This window comes from Esox lucius, chromosome 24, assembly GCF_011004845.1.
Source record: "Esox lucius isolate fEsoLuc1 chromosome 24, fEsoLuc1.pri, whole genome shotgun sequence".
Classification (NCBI taxonomy): domain Eukaryota; kingdom Metazoa; phylum Chordata; class Actinopteri; order Esociformes; family Esocidae; genus Esox; species Esox lucius.
In genome coordinates, this window is record NC_047592.1 from 16,310,954 (window position 1) to 16,331,676 (window position 20,723).

General features: G+C 39.1%; 6 protein-coding genes across 9 annotated transcripts; 3 read left to right on the top strand and 3 right to left on the bottom strand.

Moving 5' to 3' along the window:
• Positions 1 to 455: 455 nt before the first annotated feature.
• On the bottom strand, positions 456 to 3,610 carry zgc:194655 (uncharacterized protein LOC794380 homolog). Of its 2 annotated transcripts, none has more exons than XM_034290603.1 (5): positions 3,532 to 3,610; positions 2,834 to 2,931; positions 2,306 to 2,419; positions 1,035 to 1,216; positions 456 to 866 (listed from the first exon to the last, which is right to left on the bottom strand). In XM_034290603.1, exons 4-5 carry the CDS (start codon positions 1,177 to 1,179, stop codon positions 730 to 732), a joined length of 282 nt encoding a protein of 93 aa, XP_034146494.1. In that variant the 5' UTR covers positions 1,180 to 1,216; positions 2,306 to 2,419; positions 2,834 to 2,931; positions 3,532 to 3,610; the 3' UTR covers positions 456 to 729. The 2 variants fall into 2 exon arrangements, with proteins under 2 accessions (XP_034146494.1, XP_034146492.1); XM_034290601.1 differs by having other exon boundaries at positions 1,035 to 1,262.
• On the top strand, positions 1,762 to 5,055 carry LOC106024920 (probable E3 ubiquitin-protein ligase ARI5). Its single transcript, XM_013140343.4, has 4 exons — positions 1,762 to 2,053; positions 2,328 to 2,428; positions 3,460 to 3,633; positions 4,323 to 5,055. Exons 1-4 carry the CDS (start codon positions 1,966 to 1,968, stop codon positions 4,776 to 4,778), a joined length of 819 nt encoding a protein of 272 aa, XP_012995797.3. The 5' UTR covers positions 1,762 to 1,965; the 3' UTR covers positions 4,779 to 5,055.
• Positions 5,056 to 5,266: 211 nt separating this feature from the next.
• LOC109614999 (leishmanolysin-like peptidase 2) lies at positions 5,267 to 7,072 on the bottom strand. The gene is made up of 5 exons (XM_029117926.2): positions 7,004 to 7,072; positions 6,686 to 6,787; positions 5,860 to 5,991; positions 5,633 to 5,766; positions 5,267 to 5,384 (listed from the first exon to the last, which is right to left on the bottom strand). Exons 1-5 carry the CDS (start codon positions 7,040 to 7,042, stop codon positions 5,267 to 5,269), a joined length of 525 nt encoding a protein of 174 aa, XP_028973759.1. The 5' UTR covers positions 7,043 to 7,072.
• LOC114830359 (probable E3 ubiquitin-protein ligase ARI7) lies at positions 5,297 to 10,743 on the top strand. 2 transcript variants are annotated; one of them, XM_034290600.1, is made up of 5 exons: positions 5,297 to 5,370; positions 7,582 to 7,683; positions 8,025 to 8,125; positions 9,152 to 9,325; positions 10,010 to 10,743. In XM_034290600.1, the coding sequence occupies exons 2-5, from the start codon at positions 7,614 to 7,616 to the stop codon at positions 10,463 to 10,465; spliced, it is 801 nt and encodes a 266-aa protein (XP_034146491.1). In that variant the 5' UTR covers positions 5,297 to 5,370; positions 7,582 to 7,613; the 3' UTR covers positions 10,466 to 10,743. The 2 variants fall into 2 exon arrangements, with proteins under 2 accessions (XP_034146491.1, XP_028973756.1); XM_029117923.2 differs by lacking the exon at positions 5,297 to 5,370 and having other exon boundaries at positions 7,547 to 7,683.
• Positions 10,744 to 11,314: 571 nt separating this feature from the next.
• LOC117592767 (leishmanolysin-like peptidase 2) lies at positions 11,315 to 12,868 on the bottom strand. Its single transcript, XM_034290810.1, has 5 exons — positions 12,833 to 12,868; positions 12,640 to 12,718; positions 12,116 to 12,217; positions 11,546 to 11,677; positions 11,315 to 11,452 (listed from the first exon to the last, which is right to left on the bottom strand). Exons 2-5 carry the CDS (start codon positions 12,688 to 12,690, stop codon positions 11,315 to 11,317), a joined length of 423 nt encoding a protein of 140 aa, XP_034146701.1. The 5' UTR covers positions 12,691 to 12,718; positions 12,833 to 12,868.
• LOC106024919 (uncharacterized protein DDB_G0292642-like) lies at positions 12,464 to 19,541 on the top strand. Of its 2 annotated transcripts, XM_029117924.2 has the most exons (5): positions 12,464 to 12,747; positions 12,997 to 13,098; positions 13,416 to 13,516; positions 17,306 to 17,473; positions 18,649 to 19,541. In XM_029117924.2, the coding sequence occupies exons 2-5, from the start codon at positions 13,029 to 13,031 to the stop codon at positions 19,108 to 19,110; spliced, it is 801 nt and encodes a 266-aa protein (XP_028973757.1). In that variant the 5' UTR covers positions 12,464 to 12,747; positions 12,997 to 13,028; the 3' UTR covers positions 19,111 to 19,541. The 2 variants fall into 2 exon arrangements, with proteins under 2 accessions (XP_028973757.1, XP_012995795.1); XM_013140341.4 differs by lacking the exon at positions 12,464 to 12,747 and having other exon boundaries at positions 12,968 to 13,098.
• The last annotated feature ends 1,182 nt before the right edge of the window (positions 19,542 to 20,723 follow it).

Genomic DNA, 20,723 nt, shown 5'->3' on the forward strand with positions numbered 1-20,723 from the left:
GACGATGCACTTTGTTGACGCCCCCTTGCGACGTGCTTGAGACTGACTGTAATATCGCCATAAATGTCTCCCGCAGTTTGAAAACCACGATCGGAATCGAAAAAACGAGACCTGTGCGGTGTGGTCCAACTTTTTCTTTCATAACGAGACTAAGCCGGGGTTTGTAGCATAACATTTTTGCGAGCTATAAGCTTTGAATGTCTTAATATCTGTCAAATATCGAAAGTAAAACTACCTTTACCACGGTGTTACACCGCCTGTTGGTATGCTTTCGAAACGGTTGTCTGTCATGCATTGGCCTAGGTGAATTTCAGGTGGTTAACTTTTATTGACAATTTGTTCCCACTTGATTTGACGATGTAAACATGTTTCCCACGCTAAGTACTACATTTACATCTCAAAAATGCATAATGATAAGTTTCGATAACTGATTAAGTGATGAAACAAAAAGTATCTCTGGCCACATGTTTATTTTAATAAAAGGTTATAACTGATTAACATGAATTACAATTATTTTGGCAATTACATTTATTTATTTTTTAAAATACATACAAATACAGGCAAATTGTGTTGCGTAGGCTGGCAGCTGCTACAAGTAAACCGCAGAATTCAACAATAGTTCAAAAAATATATATAACTCTTCGACCGCAGTCTAATAACTCTTAATATATATATTTTTAAAAGGCAGTAATCAGGTAGCCTACATGAAGGCTCTCTTCTGTCCATTCGTCAATGTCTCCGTCCCCCAGGCACCCTCATCACTAGCTGGATGATAGACTGGTGTTGGATCGCATACGAGGAGAGCGTGGATGAGTCCTCAAGCTGTTTGTTGGTAAAGATCAGTCGAAGGGTCTCCAGATCTTCCCCTAAAAACATCACAGGTTTTTGTAAACAGAGACTTATTTCACTGTTCAGACATTTTATCCATTAAATTCATGAATTGCACAAGTATTTTAATAATTAAATTACATTACATGTACAATATTTTATCAATCATGAAAGATTCCGTTGTGTGGGTGTGAACACCGCTCTACCTGAGTTCCCCGGAAGCCTTTCAGAAATTTTCTTTTTCAGCTGCAGTACTGTCATACTCTTCATCTGTTCCTCTGTATTGCTCAGGTCGATCACCATTTTTTCCCCTCTGAATCCAATCACTGTGACCTGGTAGATCTTTCCCATTGTGCTAAAAGTCTGCGTAGTGTCCAGACCACGTTGGCTGTTCAGATGTTTCAATTATTGCGTGAGAGAATGTATCTGTTTATCTGGACGTGAAAGTAGGAGGGCAAATTATTATCCTCCTCAGAAACAACACATTTCTACCTTATCACATGGCTAATAAAAAAAAACTGCCTTAGGCCTACAAAAAGGAAACTGAAAGTAGGTCTAGTGACTAGCTGCGAATTTATTCAAAGTTATTTACAGCAATAATTACTTTAGAAATGAGCTTCCGCTAAGTATTAACAGTGTAAAGACATGATAATGTTTTGATGATTTGTTATTATTATTGTCACTGCTCATTCTTATTCTTATTATGCAAGTTGTAGTAAGACATTAATTCACTTGTAAAATGTAAGTAGGTTTGGTAGATCTTTAGCCTACAGATGTAATCCGTTTTTAGATCTAATCTTAGAACAGCATAATGTGAAAACTGTGCAGAGGTTTAGTCTAAATTACAACCCTGTCATTCCAGTTAAAAAACAACTGAATCAGCATTCCTTACAGCATATCACATTTACATACCGCAAGTGTATTCTCTTACAGAATATCACGTGTTTTCTGTCAAATTGAAAGTGAAAGGTTTTTATGTTGACATGTACAAGGGGTTACGACAGACAGGGAGACATTTTTTCATGAACAGTTTCAGCACAGTGTTCAAATGAGATTTCACCTGCCTCATATGGTCAAACACCAGCCTTTCTAGTGAATGTGAAGAAGTTGCATGAAGAAAGTGGCCATACAGACACAATGACAACCCAACAGCAGGAGGAAGAAAAGCGATATGACCCCAGGGATCAAACGCTCCGGTTTGTTAACAGACCGGACGATTTAGATCGTAAGTAAACAAAATAATTTGATTATTAGTAAAACAAATCAGTTGTGATAGTGTCACAAAAAATTCAACAACCCCAGCACGGACAAGTAGAGTCATTATTCATATTAGGTTCATATAAGGTTTGCTTCATATTGTCTACTCTACTAGAATCATTATAAATCGGGAACATATGCTGTTGCTCAAAGTTATGAGGAACGTAAGACAGTTGGCCTACAAAACGTAATTTTTTAAATTATTATTATTGATCATTACATTTCCCTTTTTGTTGTGTTAGCCCTGGATGATGACACCACTGTCCTCAAGGCTGAGATGTCCTGTGGTCATGCAGTCACCCCAGAGTCTCTGACCGGATGGTGCCGCAGCCTCCTGGACCAGGTAGACATACAGTACACACTACTCATTCACTTCAGTCAAAGGCACTTCACACTGTGGAGACCTTAGGTGCTGTGTATCATGTCTGAGAAATGTCTAGGACAGTGAGATTTGTTTCACACATAGATGGCCAGGAGGTGCGAAGTTTATTAAGGCTACTCTTTATTTTATTTATTTTTTAACATTATACTTATTGAGTTTTTTCATTTTTTACAGCATTCTTGCAAACAGTTGGCCAAAAAAAACAGCCTTAAGGCTACTCTTTTTTTTAACATGTTTACTTAGCTGTTACTGTAACAAACGGTGCCATCTTTTATAGAACAACAGTGTTTAGTGGAGTTGAGAAAGCATGAATTCTTAACAATTTATACTGGCACGTGTGTGTTAATGTTCCTGTTTAACACTCACCCTATGAATTCTGGAACCTGTGGAGTTTTATGGACAGACCAATACAGAGGAACAGTGGTGTTGTTAGGCGTCCGGGGCTTGTATGAATAGGCCCAGATCTGAAATTGACCAGAAAATATATAAATTACCCCTGATCTACTCACCAATAATTCAGATTGTGCATTATGATAATGTTTCCGTATAGGCTGCTAAAATACCCTTCAAAACGTTCTTCTAGCATGTACATTCAGAATCCTGTACTTTCTGTCCCAGAAGGGGGGGTGAGGCTGAGCCCCGATTGTATTGTGATCCTAGCAACGCCTCGGCGGAGGAAGTATACTCTAAGGCGAAATTCATATTCGCTTGTTCAAGATGGTGTTGTGGAAATCTTGTTATTATGACACAAAAGTATCATTGCTAACATTTATAATTGGTACTTCAAATATTTGTGGTATGGTGAAATGCCCCTTTAACATTAAGAATGTCAACACAGATCCAATGTAGGCTAATCATACCAATCAAAGAAATTATGAACGATTTAGCTAATTAAAAAAAACTTAAAAGCAATTTCATCACACATATTCCAAATCTTAACATCCAACATCCACTCACTTTCCTTGACAACAGTTCCTTATTTTTCTTCACAGGGTCAGTTCAGGTTTTTGTGCCCTGCATACAGAACTGACACAGTTGAGAAGTGTGGCGCTGAGTGGCCTTACCCAGAGGTACGTAGACTAGCTGTGCTCACCACTGAGGAGATGGAGCACTTTGAGAAGACCATGGCTGCCTCGGCCGCTGCCACATACTGTGAATACAAATCAGTAAGTGCATTTTTTTACTCTTATGGCTATAAACAAGTTCCCAGGTGCAACAATCTATGGCACCACAGTCTAGATATCAAGCCTTGACTGCTGCAAGCCGAGAAGTGCCTGGGAATCTATATGTGTAGAGCAAAATGGCCAGCATTGACCAGGGAGGGGTAAGGATCAGCAACATTTCCTGGTTTCATCATTATCTATTGTCCCATCATGCTCTACCGACTCTTTCAGGCAGATCGGGCAAAGCTAAGAGATTTTGCCCCCATGAGACTTCATGTTTGGATCAGCAGTGTAATTCAAATGAGAAAGGGTTCCTAGGAGGAAGGCATGCCATGATTTTCAACTCTCCCAAATCTGCCAGGAGTCATTGTGATGAGCCGTAGATACAGTTGGATCCAAGGAAATTGGGGAAGGAAAGGTTGAAAAGGGGGTAAAATGGGTTGTAGAACAAATACAATTAAATTCCCATGGAAGTACGAATATGTGAAATATATACTATAGACACTAAGTGGGGACAGATCACCAACAACAGGACATAATTGGTTTCAAAGACTCTTTACAGTGTAATCTTAAACATGTAATTGCACATGCTCTATATGTCTACATCATTGTGCATCTCTATGCTTGCAAATAATAACAAGGATATACTAAACTGGTCTCTTCCATTTCCCCTTTATCCCCTCTTATTACAGTGCCCTGGCTGTAACACCTATGTAGAGAGAGAGGATCTGTCCAACCTCTGTGTGATGTGTACAGTGTGTACTGCAGACAACGGCCAGGCGTACGAGTTCTGCTGGCAGTGTATGAAGCAGTGGAAAGGTCCCCAGGAGCGTTCTGACCACTGTGACAATGATGGCTGCATCAACCAGGATCTTGAACTGCTGAAGAACTGCGAAACCACCACTTTGACTGAGGTGCAGGGGGTCTCTGACTGCCCCTCCATTCGTGCCTGTCCCACCTGTGGCCAACGGGTGGAGCACGACAAGACTGGTTGTAAGAATATTCTCTGCCCGAGATGCAATGTGGAGTTCTGCTTTGTGTGCCTGAAGCTCACATCTGACTGCTTGGAGACCAGTTCATATTTCATAGCCTGCTCTGATGGTGTTGCCCCTAGGCAGACCTCTATACCTGTATGGTGTAGAAACTGATAGAAAAGACACCCACATCTACATACTGTATTTCTTTTCTGCATTGTCTTTGCTCTTCTAGATTATTTCTACCTTTACATATGTTGGTGTACTGTTTGAGTGCAATATGAGTTTTTAAATGTATTCTGTTGTCATCTTTAATATAAAGTTTAGTGGACTGTGTTAGATTCAGTACTTTATCTGGATTGTGTTTTGTGACGTCTTATCATTAATGCGATTTTGCTTGTAATGTAATATTGCAAAAACATATATTAAACAATACATTTTTTTTGCATAATTTCAAATTGTTTCCTGTCCCAGTTATGTCTACTCTTTAGATTAATAAACATGTTCAGATCACTTTTTGAAAGACTTTTTACCCAAAGTATGTGGATTATCTGTGTTCATTAATTGACCTTTAGAGCCAGTAATGACTCAGTTTCCATTAGAATTCCTTCTAATCACAATTGGAGAAATGCAACTGCAGAACACTGTGTGTCTCAGGGGCATCATGTACCCTGACTCTGAAGGAGAGATACTTCCTGTAGCTGACTGTCAGGCCCGCCAGGAGACACACAACACCAGTGACCCCCAGGACCGAAGACACTGTGAGGTCTGTATTGAACCCTGTAATTGAGAGGGAGGGGCCTGGTCAAACATCAGGCTTGGGTTTCAGGCATGTTGGTCAAAGATCAGGCATGTTTTGATATAACTGGGAATCAGAGTTAGAATAATGATTGACACAACAATAATGCACAATGTGTTTTACGTTGCAACTTTGTATTTCTGTTTGAGAAAAAAAAAGATCGAAAGATGATATTATGCTAAATCAAGTGAATCAACTGAAACTGCAGTTATTACTCAGCTGTACTCACTTCCCAGGTATCGATGGGTCTGTGGTTAAGATATCTGAAGAGTCAGATATCTGGGTGTTGTTGGACAAGTCAATGTCTGGGTACCAACACAACCTCTTGTCAGGACAGAACACTAAACCCCTGTATCCTGTCACCTGGATGAATGAATGAGAAATCATGAAAGAATTGAGTGGCCAAAATGATGAAATCAATACACACATTTCCAAGCTTATTAAACTCAAGCTGACCTCAGTGGCACCCCCAGCTGGGCAGTCCATCCAGTCAGCGCCGGACACCTGTATCTGATACCGGTTCAGTCCAGTACACCTGTGTCTGTAACAACGACCCACCACAGAGTCACTGACAGAGAGGGAGACATTCTGAAGGAGTAGATGAGAGGGACAGAAAATGACAGGTGTCACTTTCACACACATATAAAACCACTTATAAAACCTATCTGTGAGAGTTCACACACCTGAACACAACAGACTGACAGACACACTGACTGACAGACACACTGACTGACAGACACACTGACTGACTGACACACTGACTGACTGACTGACTCACTGACAGGCACACTGACAGACACACTGACTGACTGACACACTGACTGACTGACACACTGACAGACACACTGACTGACACACTGACTGAAACACTGACTGACACACTGACTGACAGATTGACTGACACACTGACTGACACACTGACTGACACATTGACTGACACACTGACTGACACACTGACTGATACATTGACTGACACACTGACTGACTGACACACTAACTAACAGACATACTGACTGACTGACAGACACACTGACAGACACACTGACTGACACACTGATTAACACACTGACTGATACATTGACTGACACACTGACTGACACACTGACTAACACACTGACTGACACACAGACTGACACACTGACTGACTGACACACTGACTAACAGACACACTGACTGACTGACAGACACACTGACTGACTGACAGACACACTGACACACTGACTGACAGACTGACACACTGACTGACACACTGACTGACACACTGACTGACACACTGACTGACCTCTCTGGTCAGGTTAGAGATGAAGCATCGGCTGTTTAAATGGTAGGTCTCTCCACTCCAGTCGTCTGTTTCAGACTCATTCTCTTCTATCCAACACTCACTCTTTACGGAGACAACAAATGGAGAGAAACGAGAAACGGGAGCGTGGGGACATAATGAGAAATATACAGGAAGGACAGTATCTGAGAGCAGAGGATTCAGGAAAGGTTATGTTTTATGCTGTTTGTAAGATTTTTACTGTAAGACTAGCATGAAAGAACAAAAGACATCTCCAGGGAATGTTTTAAGATTATGTTTAAAAATACATCTTAATTTTACCTGAGACATTTTGATATAATCTATGAGTTGTAGTCTCATGTTGGCTTAAGACACTTGCAGTACTTTCCCTAAACAACCGTGGACTAGCTAGTACTATTCCTGTCTCATTCGGTAAGGGGAGGACACAAGCCGTGTCATTATGAAAACTTCATCTTGTTGTCATTAGAGGCAGGATTCTACACACTGCCTCTTAAAGTGGGGATCACCAGGAGTAAACACTCATCCGGGTTTGTCAGAGGTTTAAATGCTGCATCCATCCAGACAGCGGTCAGTCTGGGACTCCCCCTTGTGGAGGTGACGATAATGGCACCCAAGACCACTGAGTATTTGGAAGTACAAATGTGAAGTAGAGATACTGACAAAAAGGCATTAAAAAACATAGGGTTGTATGATGTTCATATAAAATAACACTACCTGCTGCTGCAGAAGGAGGAGAAGGGAGTGAATTCCAAAGACTGTGTTCAGTTCTAGTAGAAGCTGAAAAAAGAAAGTGAAATGTACTAATGTGTTGCGACATAGGGACTTTCCTGCCTGACTCCATTACTGTAATTTCACGGCGTGCCATATGTGTCTGTCAGTGACTGATAGATGGACCGAAGACAGCCACGCAATGGAGGACGAGAAGAGCTATGACCCTGAAGACAGAACACTCAAGTTTGTCGAACGACAGGATGATATTGGTAGTTCAGTTATGACTTTCTTTTGATATTTTTTTTTTTACAGTTCTAATCATTGTATAATCAAGGTGGCTAGATAAATATTTTTGCAAACAGCTTTAAGAGTAAATTGAAAGTAACTCAGAGAATATTGTATCTGTATCTATTGTTTTAAATGTTATATTAAATGAAGTTAATCTTACTTTTAATCTTCATATAAACACACTGTGAATGGGCTGATCATTGTGACTACAATAATTTGACTACAATCTGCATGCTATTCAAGTAGAGTTATCCAGTTCTGCCATAAGTGACAGCTGTACACTCCCACATTCTAAAGATGTATTCTTTTCCACTGTCTTCAGCCCTGGATGAAGACCCTTCTGTCCTGAAGGCAGAGATGTCCTGTGGTCATGCAGTCACCCCAGAGTCTCTGACCGGATGGTGCCGCAGCCTCCTGGACCAGGTAGACATACAATACACACTACTCATTCACTTCAAGCACTTCACATAGTGGAGACCTTAGGTGCTGTGTATCATGTCTGAGAAATGTCTAGGACAGTGAGATTTGTTTCACACATAGATGGCCAGGAGGTGCGAAGTTTATTAAGGCTACTCTTTATTTTATTTCTTTTTTAACATAATATTTATTGAGTTTTTTAATTTTTTACAGCATTCTTGCAAACAGTTGGCCCAAAAAAACAGCCTTAAGGCTACTCTTTTTTTTAACATGTTTACTTAGCTGTTACTGTAACAAACTGTGCCATCTTTTACAGAACAACAGTGTTTAGTGGAGTTGATAAAGCATGAATTCTTAACAATTTATACTGGCACGTGTGTGTTAATGTTCCTGTTTAACACTCACCCTATGAATTCTGGAACCTGTGGTGTTTTATGGACAGACCAATACAGAGGAACAGTGGTGTTGTTAGGTGTCCGGGGCTTGTATGAATAGGCCCAGATCTGAAATTGACCAGAAAATATATAAATTACCCCTGATCTACTCACCAATAATTCAGATTGTGCATTATGATAATGTTTCCGTATAGGCTGCTAAAATACCCCTTCAAAACGTTCTTCTAGCATGTACATTCAGAACCCTGTACTTACTTTCCCAGAAGGGGGGGTGAGGCTGAGCCCCGATTGTATTGTGATCCTAGCAACGCCTCGGCGGAGGAAGTATACTCTAAGGCGAAATTCGTATTCGCTTGTTCAAGATGGTGTTGAGGAAATCTTGTTATTATGACACAAAAGTATCATTAATAACATTTATAATTGGTACTTCAAATATTTGTGGTATGGTGAAATGCCCCTTTAACATTAAGAATGTCAACACAGATCCAATGTAGGCTAATCATACCAATCAAAGAAATTACGAACTATTTAGCTAATTAAAAAAAACTTTAAAGTAATTTCATCACACATATTCCAAATCTTAACATCCAACATCCACTCACTTTCCTTGACAACAGTTCCTTATTTTTCTTCACAGGGTCAGTTCAGGTTTTTGTGCCCTTCATACATAACTGAGACAGCTGAAATGTGTGGCGCTGAGTGGCCTTACCCGGAGGTACGTAGACTAGCTGTGCTCACCACTGAGGAGATGGAGCACTTTGAGAAGACCATGGCTGACTCGGCCGCTGCAACATACTGTGAATACAAATCAGTGAGTGCATTTTTTTACTCTTACGGGTAAAAATCTATGGCACTCATTCAAAGCACCGCAGTCTAGATATCAAGCCTTGACTGCTGCAAGCCGAGAAGTGCCTGGGAATCTATATGTGTAGAGCAAAATGGCCAGCATTGACCAGGGAGGGGTAAGGATCAGCAACATTTCCTGGTTTCATCATTATCTATTGTCCCATCATGCTCTACCGACTCTTTCAGGCAGATCGGGCAAAGCTAAGAGATTTTGCCCCCATGAGACTTCATGTTTGGATCAGCAGTGTAATTCAAATGAGAAAGGGTTCCTAGGAGGAAGGCATGCCGTGATTTTCAACTCTCCCAAATCTGCCAGGAGTCATTGTGATGAGCCGTAGATACAGTTGGATCCAAGGAAATTGGGGAAGGAAAGGTTGAAAAGGGGGTAAAATGGGTTGTAGAACAAATACAATTAAATTCCCATGGAAGTACGAATATGTGAAATATATACTATAGACACTAAGTGGGGACAAATCACCAACAACAGGACATAATGGGTTTCAAAGACTCTTTACAGTGTAATCTGAAACATGTAATTGCACATGCTTTATATGTCTACATCATTGTGCATCTCTATGCTTGCAAATAATAACAAGGATATACTAAACTGGTCTCTTCCATTTCCCCTTTATGCCCTCTTTTATTACAGTGCCCTGGCTGTAACACCTATGTAGAGAGAAAGGATCTGTCCAACCTCTGTGTGATGTGTACAGTGTGTACTGCAGACAACGGCCAGGTGTACGAGTTCTGCTGGCAGTGTATGAAGAAGTGGAAAGGTCCCCAGGAGCGTTCTGACCACTGTGACAATGATGGCTGCATCAACCAGGATCTTGAACTGCTGAAGAACTGCAAAACCACCACTTTGACTGAGGTTCAGGGGGTCTCTGACTGCCCCTCCATTCGTGCCTGTCCCACCTGTGGCCAACGGGTGGAGCACGACAAGACTGGTTGTAAGAATATTCTCTGCCCGAGATGCAATGTGGAGTTCTGCTTTGTGTGCCTGAAGCTCACATCTGACTGCTTGGAGACCAGTTCATATTTCATAGCCTGCTCTGATGGTGTTGCCCCTAGGCAGACCTCTATACCTGTATGGTGTAGAAACTGATAGAAAAGACACCCACATCTACATACTGTATTTCTTTTCTGCATTGTCTTTGCTCTTCTAGATTATTTCTACCTTTACATATGTTGGTGTACTGTTTGAGTGCAATATGAGTTTTTAAATGTATTCTGTTGTCATCTTTAATATAAAGTTTAGTGGACTGTGTTAGATTCAGTACTTTATCTGGATTGTGTTTTGTGTCGTCTTATCATTAATGCGATTTTGCTTGTAATGTAATATTGCAAAAACATATATTAAACAATACATTTAGTTGTACATACATCTAATTGTTTCCTGTCCCAGTTATGTCTAATCTTTAGATTAATAAACATGTTCAGATCACTTGTTGAAAGATTTTTTACCCCAAGTATGTGGATTATCTGTGTTCATTAATTGACCTTTAGAGCCAGTAATGACTCAGTTTCCATTAGAATTCCTTCTAATCACAATTGGAGAAATGCAACTGCAGAACACTGTGTGTCTCAGGGGCATCATGTACCCTGACTCTGAAGGAGAGATACTTCCTGTAGCTGACTGTCAGGCCCGCCAGGAGACACACAACACCAGTGACCTCCAGGACCAAAGACACTGAGGTCTGTATTGAACCCTGGTAATTGAGAGGGAGGGGCCTGCTCAAAGATCAGGCTTGGGTTTCAGGCATGTTGGTCAAAGATCAGGCATGTTTTGATATAACTGGGAATCAGAGTTAGAATAATGATTGACACAACAATAATGCACAATGTGTTTTACGTTGCAACTTTGTATTTCTGTTTGAGAAAAAAAAAGATAGAAAGATGATATTATGCTAAATCAAGTGAATCAACTGAAACTGCAATTATTACTCAGCTGTACTCACTTCCCAGGTATCGATGGGTCTGTGGTTAAGATATCTGAAGAGTCAGATATCTGGGTTTTGTTGGACAAGTCAATGTCTGGGTACCAACACAACCTCTTGTAAGGACAGAACACTAAACCCCTGTATCCTGTCACCTGGATGAATGAATGAGAAATCATGAAAGAATTGAGTGGCCAAAATGATGAAATCAATACACACATTTCCAAGCTTATTAAACTCAAGCTGACCTCAGTGGCGCCCCCAGCTGGGCAGTCCATCCAATCAGAGCCAGATACCTGTATCTGATACCTGTTCAGTCCAGTACACCTGTGTCTGTAACAACGACCCACCACAGAGTCACTGACAGAGAGGGAGACATTCTGAAGGAGTAGATGAGAGGGACAGAAAATGACAGGTGTCACTTTCACACACATATAAAACCACTTATAAAACCTATCTGTGAGAGTTCACACACCTGAACACAACAGACAGACTGACACACTGACTGACAGACACACTGACCGACAGACACACTGACTGACTGACTGACACACTGACTGACTGACACACTGACTGACAGACACACTGACTGACACACTGACTGATACACTGACTGATACACTGACTGACACACTGACTGATACACTGACTGACACACTGACTGACACACTGACTGATACACTGACTGACACACTGACTGACACACTGACTGACACACTGACTGACAGACACACTGACACACTGACTGACACACTGACTGACAGACACACTGACTGACAGACACACTGACTGACACACTGACTGACACACTGACTGACCTCTCTGGTCAGGTTAGAGATGAAGCATCGGCTGTCTAAATGGTAGGTCTCTCCACTCCAGTCGTCTGTTTCAGACTCATTCTCTTCTATCCAACTCTCACTCTTTATGGAGACAACAAATGAAGAAAAATGAGAAAAGGGAGCGTGGGGACATAATGAGAAATATACAGGAAGGACAGTATTTGAGAGCAGAGGATTCAGGAAAGGTTATGTTTTATGCTGTTTGTAAGATTTTTACTGTAAGACTAGCATGAAAGAACAAAAGACATCTCCTGGGAATGTTTTAAGATTATGTTTAAAAATACATCTTAATTTTACCTGAGACATTTTGATATAATCTATGAGTTGTAGTCTCATGTTGGCTTAAGACACTTGCAGTACTTTCCCTAAACAACCGTGGACTAGCTAGTACAATTCCTGTCTCATTCGGTAAGGGGAGGAGACAAGCCGTGTCATTATGAAAACTTCATCTTGTTGTCATTAGAGGCAGGATTCTACACACTGCCTCTTAAAGTGGGGATTACCAGGAGCAAACACTCATCGGGGTTTGTCAGAGGTTTAAATGCTGCATCCATCCAGACAGCGGTCAGTCTGGGACTCCCCCTTGTGGAGGTGAAGATAATGGCACAAATGTGAGTACAAATGTGAAGTAGAGATACTGACAAAAAGGCATTAAAAAACATAGGGTTGTATGATGTTCATATAAAATGACACTACCTGCTGCTGCAGAAGGAGGAGAAGGGAGTGAATTCCAAAGACTGTGTTCAGTTCTAGTAGAAGCTGAAAAAAGAAAGTGAAATGTACTGATGTTTTGCGACATAGGGACTTTCCTGCCTGACTCCATTACTGTAATTTCACGGCGTGCCATATGTGTCTGTCAGTGACTGATAGATGGACCGAAGACAGCCACGCAATGGAGGACGAGAAGAGCTATGACCCTGAAGACAGAACACTCAAGTTTGTCGAACGACAGGATGATATTGGTAGTTCAGTTATGACTTTCTTTTGATATTTTCTTTTTTACAGTTCTAATCATTGTATAATCAAGGTGGCTAGATAAATATTTTTGCATACAGCTTTAAGAGTAAATTGAAAGTAACTCAGAGAATATTGTATCTGTATCTATTATTTTAAATGTTATATTAAAATTACTTTTAATCTTCATATAAACATAGAGTGAATGGGCTGATCATTGTGACTACAATCTGCATGCTATTCAAGTAGAGTTATCTAGTTCTGTCATAAGTGACAGCTGTACACTCCCACATTCTAAATATGTATTCTTTTCCATTGTCTTCAGCCCTGGATGAAGACCCTTCTGTCCTGAAGGCAGAGATGTCCTGTGGTCATGCAGTCACCCCAGAGTCACTGACCGGATGGTGTAAATACTTACTTTCCCAGGTTATTTGAATTTGCTTTCATACATTTTTGCGATTTTATAACTTCTTCAGGACGTTTTTCTAAAGATTTGACTTAACAACTGAGTTGAAATTCTGATATCAGCTTTGTAGGGGACAATTACATAAAATTTCCTCAAGAGCAGTTCTTGAGGGGGACACCAAAAGAGTGCACTTGATCAAACCATTGTGAGGCAAAGGGCGGGGTGTTGCAATATTTTTAAACTTAAAAGTGCTATTAAGTGTCTATAATCAGCACAAGTGCATTCATTGCATGTTATTAATATTATTGAAATCACAGTGGATGTAAAAAGTCTACACACCCCTGTGAAAATGCCTGGTTCTTGTGATGTAAAAAACGAGACAAAGATATATCATGTCAGAACCTTTTCCACCTTTAATGTGACCTATAACATGAACAATTCAATTGAAAAAAAAACTGAAATCTTTGAGGGGGAAAAATAAAAACTCACAATAACCTGGTTGCATAAGTGTGCACACTCTCTTATTACTGGCATGTGGCTGTGTTCAGAATTAACCAATCACATTCAAACTCATGTTAAATAGAAGTCAATACACATCTGCCATCATTTAAAGTGACTCTGAAATAAATAAATAAAGTTCAGCTGTTCAAGTAGGATTTTTCTGACATTTTCTTAGTTGCATCTCAGAGCAAAAGCATGGTCCGCAGAGAGCTTCCAAAGCATCAGAGGGATCCCATTGTTGAAAGATATCAGTCAGGAAAAGGGTACAAAATAATTTCAAAAAGCATTAGATATACAATGGAACACAGTGAAGATAGTCATCATCAAGTGGAAAAAACATGGCACAACAGAGACATTACCTAGAACTGGACATATAACTATGTTTACAGTGATATATTTGGAAATCCCTGTGCCCCCGGGATTTCTGCCTATGATTAACTATATTTACCAAAACATTTATTGCATTTATTTGAACCAAGGAAGTCATGGAGATCTCTTAAAATAATTACCTGATTAAGTGTGGCAAAACAAATAAATCCCAAGAATGTTCTGGGAATGTTTTTTTTTCAATTCTGAATACAAATCAGTTTGCTGAATAAGAATTCTGACTACAAATCATTAGTTGCACTTAAGAACATTTGGTCGGTGAGTTTACAATTCTTGCAACTTCTTTGAGATATGGTGGTGTCTCACTATGGCTCCATTGGTAATAAACAAAATAAAAAAGTTTACCCAGGTAATAATAATAGAATAGATGTCTTGCGGCTAGGTTGTTGGTTTGAATCCTTGGCCATAGCAGGGCTAAAGAAATATCAACTACCAGGCAACCAGTTTAAAATGGCTGTCCTAATTGCACTGTATGAACATGTATTGTAAACCTTTAACTAGCAGATCTCTGGATAAAATGGACAAATGAGACTAGAGTCACACACACTTCATCAACTAGTATTGTTGTATCATGTTAAACTGCTACAAATACAACCCTATCTCCACAAATATTGGGATGCTGCATAAAATGCAAATTTACATTTATGTACATTTATCCCGATAATTAAATGAAAATAGTACAAAGACAACATATCAAATGTTGAAAATTTTAAATGGTATTGTTTTTGGAAAAATACATGCCCATTTTGAGTCACAGGTTTCAAAAAAGTTGGGACAGGGGCTCGTTCACCACTGTGTTGCATCAACTCTTCTTTTAACAACACTTTGTAAGCATTTGGAAACTGGAGAGACCAATTGCTGTAGTTTTGAAAGAGAAATGTATTTCCATTCTTGCTTGATATAAGATTTCAACTGCTCAACAGAGCGGTCTCCTTTGTCAAATTTTTTGTTTCATAATGTGCCAAATATTTTCAATGGGTGACAGGTCTGAACTGCAGGCAGGCCAGTTTAGCACCCAGCCTAAACTGGCCTGCCTGCACCCAGCCTTTTACTACGGAGACATGCTGTTGTAATATGCGCAGAATTTGGTTCGGTCTTCCTGAAATAATCTAGCCCTTCCCTGAAAAAGACGTCAAAGGATGGCAGCATATTTTGCTCCAGAACCTGTATATTGTTCTGCATTAATGGTGTCTTCACAGATGTGCAAGTTGCCCATGCCATGTGCACTAATGCACCCTCATACCATTACAGATGCGGGCTTCTGAACTGTGTTTTGATAAGAAACTGGGTGGTCCCTCTCTTCTTTAATCTGAAGGACGCAGCGTCCTTGATTCCCCAAAATAATTTCACATTTTGATTTGTCAGGCCACAGGACACTTTTCCACCTTGCCTCAGTCCATCTTAAATGAACTCGGACCCAGAGATGGCGACGGTAGTTCTGGATCTTGAGGTGAAGTGTGATATTCCACCAGGTTTAGTTTTTAGAATTAAACAACTTTTCCAGTCTTTTCTTGCCTCTGTCACAACAATGTTGCTGGCATCAAATTCAAAGTGGGCATATATTTAAATGTCTCAAATTTAAATGTCTCACAATTAAATGTCTCAGTTTCAACTTTAGATATGTTTTCTTTGTACTATTTTCTGTTGAATATTGGGTTTAAATGATTTGCACATCATTGCATTTAGTTTTTATTTACATTTTACGCAATAATGTTTGGGGTCAGCATCACTTTTCTAGACACCCAATGTGCTTTAAAGAGTAGGATAGGAAAAATCACCTCATCTGCCACCAATGTATAACAACAACTTGAGGTAGACAGGGAAACTGTCAACTGAGCTAGAAATAAAAATCCCATTTACAGTATTTAATGGTTACAAATTCATTTTATTCATAGTTTTTCAAAGTGTTATATTCCATTGAGGAATAACGTTTTAAACCTATCTTTACTATTTAATTTCATGATACATATATTTACATGATATTCCATGATTTATAGTGAATTTGACTTGGTTACTGTCATTAAGTGCATTGAACATTCAGTAATTCAAATCAATTGCCATGTATTTAAACAAACTGGAAAATGATTTCCAAAGTTGTGACAAAAATGCTTAAGAAACATAACAAGATGGATATCAGACTTAAATTGTCACTTTCCATGAAAACCAAGTTTGACATGATTTTGAAGCTATTGCCAGCAGACAAAGACAATAATTGGAGAACATTTTAGCTGAGTTTGCTTAATAATTTATTAAAACAAACATTCATAGGCAAACCATGAAATTACTTACTAACATGTTCATATTAATTTTGCTGCTAAATCATAAACTCTTGTGCTATGGTTTCACATGACTGTCTGGTAAAGAAGAGTTTAAAACAGATATAAATAAAAGCTGAAATATCTTAAAACTTTACAACAAAACATACAAAGTAGATATTTAAAACACGTCATTTCAAAGGGGATTTAACTAATAGGCATTGATTGAAAAAGCAGTGGATAACCAGGTCATGTACATTTTTGTCATGGTTGAGGGAAAGGACGTGAGGCGCAGAGTAGGTGAAGGTGGTCATTCCATTAATTTTCTGTCACTCTTGAACAAAAACAACAAAAGGCGAGCATAACCACAACCTGCCACATACAACGCAAATAATGACCCATAACCTAGGGAAAAACAAGGGCAACATAAATAGGATCCCAAAGCAGAGGCAATAGGGAGCAGCTGCCTCTGGTTGGGGATAATTAAACATAAACTCACATTGAGATGCCAAGAGGCAACTCTGCAGTCAGGCCCTGAGTGTGGCCTCCAGGCACATAGAGATGCCTAGAGGCACTCCAGCCAGGACCTGACAGATGAATGCCACTGGGGATTGAGATTCATTAGATTGGTTTTAAATCCTAATCAGAAGTTAATTTTTTTCCCAGGGGCAGTACAAGTTCATTTGTCCTGCATTAATTGGCAAACGGAAATGTGATGTGGAATGGTCTTACCAAGAAGTGCGTAGGCTTGCTGCTCTGACTGCCCTGGAAATGCAACAGTTTGAAGAGACCATGTCTACCCTGGCTTCCACCAAATTGTTTGATGTCAAATCAGTAGGTATCCAACTGGTATTTACATACTGTAGCAGTCATTGACTTTGTTTGAACTACCAGCGGATATGAACAAAATATATCCAAGATCTTTCTGTGGTTTTGTGACAGATACTGGTGGTCTAGGAAGGAATTTGGATATCCTGCTAGAAAATAGAATTCAATATTAATAAAAAATATATATTTGTGACAGATGCCTTAAAGAACATTTTACAAATTACAAGGGAAGTCATTTGGAATTCCTGGTAGAAGAAAATAGGAACAAATATATTTTTTAAACTAATCCATATTCTTCCTTTCTCAATTTCATGAAATTAGCTTTGCTTTGTTGCAACAACTCAATAGTAGACCCAGGAGTTTAGATTTGTCTCCAGGAATTCGATCCAGGAATTTTGTGTTACTGGTCAGATTCTCTAACCACTAGAAAATCTGCTCCACAACACAGACAAAACTTATGATCATTAAGTACTATTAAGACCTTCATGGAGGTCATATACTCTAATTATCAATTAGCCTTTCAAACTGAAGAACCTGGTTTAGCATACACAATGTGCCATTAGAACACAGGACTGGTGGTGCAGATAATGGGCATCTGTATGTCTTTGGAGATATTTAATTGAAAATGTTCCTTTTCCAACTACAACAGTCATTTACAACATGAATTTGTCATGGATAGTCATTTACACTAGTCCTTTACAAAAATGTTGTAAATGACTGCTGTCATTACACTGTAATTCTGATACATTTTGTTATTTTAATGGACAACAAATTTGCTTTCTTTTAAAAAACATGGGCATTTCTAAGTAACCCCAACCCTTTGAACAGTAATGTACTTTGTGTAAGAGAAAAGTTCCCTTTAATACAATATGTGGTGCCAACAGTTCATGGGCAAATTTCTCGATTTAATGGGTTTTAAACATTTATTTGATTCATTTATTTTACACAGTATTCTATATCAATCAATAACGTATATACTGCAAGTATTTATGGTGACATGGCCCTTGGAAGAAATGGCTGCAAGGGATAAATATATACTATAGCCCTTAAAGTAATTTTGATATTAGTAATACCTATAATAACTTTAATGATGGTAAAATAAGAACCATCCTATCATATCTGATCATGAAATGTACAATAATTCCATGCCTTTCCTTTTCCCCCATCGGCTCGATCTTAAGTGCCCAGGCTGCAAGACGCTGGTAGTGAGACAAGACACCTTCAACTTAAATGTACACTGCAAAGTGTGCTCTGCAGACAAAGGTCAAGCCTATCAGTTCTGCTGGCAATGTCTGAGCCCATGGAAAAATCCGGGGTTAGCCATTGGTCGATGTGGGAATACTGGCTGTTCCAACCGGGAACTACAGCTGCTGAAGGAATGTCCAACCGTCTCCTTGTCCCAGGTACAGGGGGTGACGGATTGCCCCTCCATACGTGCCTGTCCCACTTGTGGCATATTATTGGAACATGACAAGACTGGTTGTAAGAATTTGCGCTGCCTGCGTTGCAATAAAGAGTTTTGTTTTGTTTGCCTTAAGCTTAAATCTGAGTGTAAAAAGACCAGCTCGCCGTACAAACTCTGTCCTTCTGGTGTGGCTCCGAGGCAGAAAGCTATTCCCATCTGGAGTGGTAATCAAAGATAATACAATTTGGGAACGTTGCCTCTGAATTAAGATGACTGTGATACATTATTAATACCTGTCTATATTCATTTGTAAACCTTCAGGAGGAACGAGACTGTTAGACAGCTCAAAAACAAATGTAACATTACCAACAACTTTATTATGTATTTAATTATTAACTGTCATCTTCATCTCTTTTCTAATATTCATCAGTTAAAATGGCTCAGTCTCCCATTTGTTAGCAGGAAACATTTCATACACATGATTAATAATTTAGATCAGAGATGATCTAAGAACATTTTTGATTAAATGAAATTGGTATTGGACATTAAACGTTTCTGGTGTTGTATTATTCCAATTGGTCAACAAATGAACATACACGATTTTCAACAGGATCTTATAATGACAGTTATCAGGGATATTTCAGACATATACAGTGGGGAGAACAAGTATTTGATACACTGCCAATTTTGCAGGTTTTCATACTTATAAAGCATGTAGAGGACTGTCATTTTATCATAAGTACACTTCAACTGTGAGAGACGGAATCTAAAATCCAGAAAATCACATTGTATGATTTTTAAATAATTAATTTGCATGACATAAGTATTTGATACATCTTTTTTTTAAGAAAGCCCACACTACTACAACAGGCAAACCCGAACTATGACAGGCAAACCTGAAATCTGTCTTTCTTTAACGGTCATGGTCGTTGCTAAGAGACCCCATCATTGATGACACCTGTCTTTCTCCATTCAGGTTGCACCAGTATGGCCTGGTATCAGGGTTAGTAAGATGATAAGATTAGTGCATTTCTTTGAGTCTTTTGAAAATGTTATATCTCTTTATATTTATATTGCCCTATAACCATGTATTTGTATATTTTCATTAAGGCTAACTTGTAACATTAATTTAAAGCAGTTGTGTGTTGCATACCAAGTTAATGTACATTAGTCTTGGAAATCTTTTCATAACCATCTAGCCAGTTTGACAGAATATGATCAAGGTGTGCACTACAAGAAATATTTAGACATTCTTAGCAGAAAGAATAAATTCAAGATTAATGGAGTTAACAGAATTAAGCACCAGACAGGCTGTGTAGAGATGATGGAAAGTGGCAGTTTAATCTAGGATGTGGTTTGATGGTTTTAAGCATGAGGAGTAAAAAAAGTTAAATGTTAAGAATCTATTTTAAATTTGATTACATTTATTAATATAATATCCATAGATGACTATAGCCCACTCCCCACATACACACAACCCTCAACTGGACAAATCTATTACCCCTCCCCACATACATAAACAACCCTCAACTGGACAAATCTATAACCCCTCCCCAAATACACACAACCCTCAATTGGACAAATCTATTACCCCTCGCCACATACATAAACAACCTTCAAATGGACAAAATATTGCACCTTACATATACTTTTTTGTTATTTTTAGTGCACAGTCTACTATTTTTATACTCACTTTACTGTTCTTATGTTTTTACTTCCCTTATTCCTTTTGTATTGTATTGATTTTTGCGTCAATGGCCAGAACAAATTCCTTGTTTGAAACTTACTTGGCAATAAAACTCTTTCTGATTCTGATTTGAGACAGGACCATACCTTTATTTAACAATAAAA

What these genes read in the sequence shown, in the direction of transcription:
- LOC106024919 (XM_013140341.4), top strand. Translation starts at nt 12,984, where the DNA reads ATGTGTCTGTCAGTGACTGATAGATGGACCGAAGACAGCCACGCAATG. An exon ending in CGAACGACAGGATGATATTG is followed by an intron (nt 13,099 to 13,415) that starts GTAGTTCAGTTA and finishes CATTGTCTTCAG; the next exon opens with CCCTGGATGAAGACCCTTCT. An exon ending in AATTGTTTGATGTCAAATCA is followed by an intron (nt 17,474 to 18,648) that starts GTAGGTATCCAA and finishes CTCGATCTTAAG; the next exon opens with TGCCCAGGCTGCAAGACGCT.
- LOC106024920 (XM_013140343.4), top strand. Translation starts at nt 1,966, where the DNA reads ATGACAACCCAACAGCAGGAGGAAGAAAAGCGATATGACCCCAGGGAT. An exon ending in GCCGCAGCCTCCTGGACCAG is followed by an intron (nt 2,429 to 3,459) that starts GTAGACATACAG and finishes TTTTCTTCACAG; the next exon opens with GGTCAGTTCAGGTTTTTGTG. An exon ending in CATACTGTGAATACAAATCA is followed by an intron (nt 3,634 to 4,322) that starts GTAAGTGCATTT and finishes CTCTTATTACAG; the next exon opens with TGCCCTGGCTGTAACACCTA.
- LOC109614999 (XM_029117926.2), bottom strand. Translation starts at nt 7,042, where the DNA reads ATGAGACTACAACTCATAGATTATATCAAAATGTCTCAG. An exon ending in TCTCTAACCTGACCAGAGAG is followed by an intron (nt 5,992 to 6,685) that starts GTCAGTCAGTGT and finishes CTACTCCTTCAG; the next exon opens with AATGTCTCCCTCTCTGTCAG. An exon ending in CAGCTGGGGGTGCCACTGAG is followed by an intron (nt 5,767 to 5,859) that starts GTCAGCTTGAGT and finishes TCATTCATCCAG; the next exon opens with GTGACAGGATACAGGGGTTT.
- zgc:194655 (XM_034290603.1), bottom strand. Translation starts at nt 1,179, where the DNA reads ATGGGAAAGATCTACCAGGTCACAGTGATTGGATTCAGAGGGGAAAAA. An exon ending in AAGGCTTCCGGGGAACTCAG is followed by an intron (nt 867 to 1,034) that starts GTAGAGCGGTGT and finishes TGATGTTTTTAG; the next exon opens with GGGAAGATCTGGAGACCCTT.
- LOC114830359 (XM_029117923.2), top strand. Translation starts at nt 7,569, where the DNA reads ATGTGTCTGTCAGTGACTGATAGATGGACCGAAGACAGCCACGCAATG. An exon ending in GCCGCAGCCTCCTGGACCAG is followed by an intron (nt 8,126 to 9,151) that starts GTAGACATACAA and finishes TTTTCTTCACAG; the next exon opens with GGTCAGTTCAGGTTTTTGTG. An exon ending in CATACTGTGAATACAAATCA is followed by an intron (nt 9,326 to 10,009) that starts GTGAGTGCATTT and finishes CTTTTATTACAG; the next exon opens with TGCCCTGGCTGTAACACCTA.
- LOC117592767 (XM_034290810.1), bottom strand. Translation starts at nt 12,690, where the DNA reads ATGGATGCAGCATTTAAACCTCTGACAAACCCCGATGAGTGTTTGCTC. An exon ending in CCGATGAGTGTTTGCTCCTG is followed by an intron (nt 12,218 to 12,639) that starts GTAATCCCCACT and finishes GTCTCCATAAAG; the next exon opens with AGTGAGAGTTGGATAGAAGA. An exon ending in TCTCTAACCTGACCAGAGAG is followed by an intron (nt 11,678 to 12,115) that starts GTCAGTCAGTGT and finishes CTACTCCTTCAG; the next exon opens with AATGTCTCCCTCTCTGTCAG.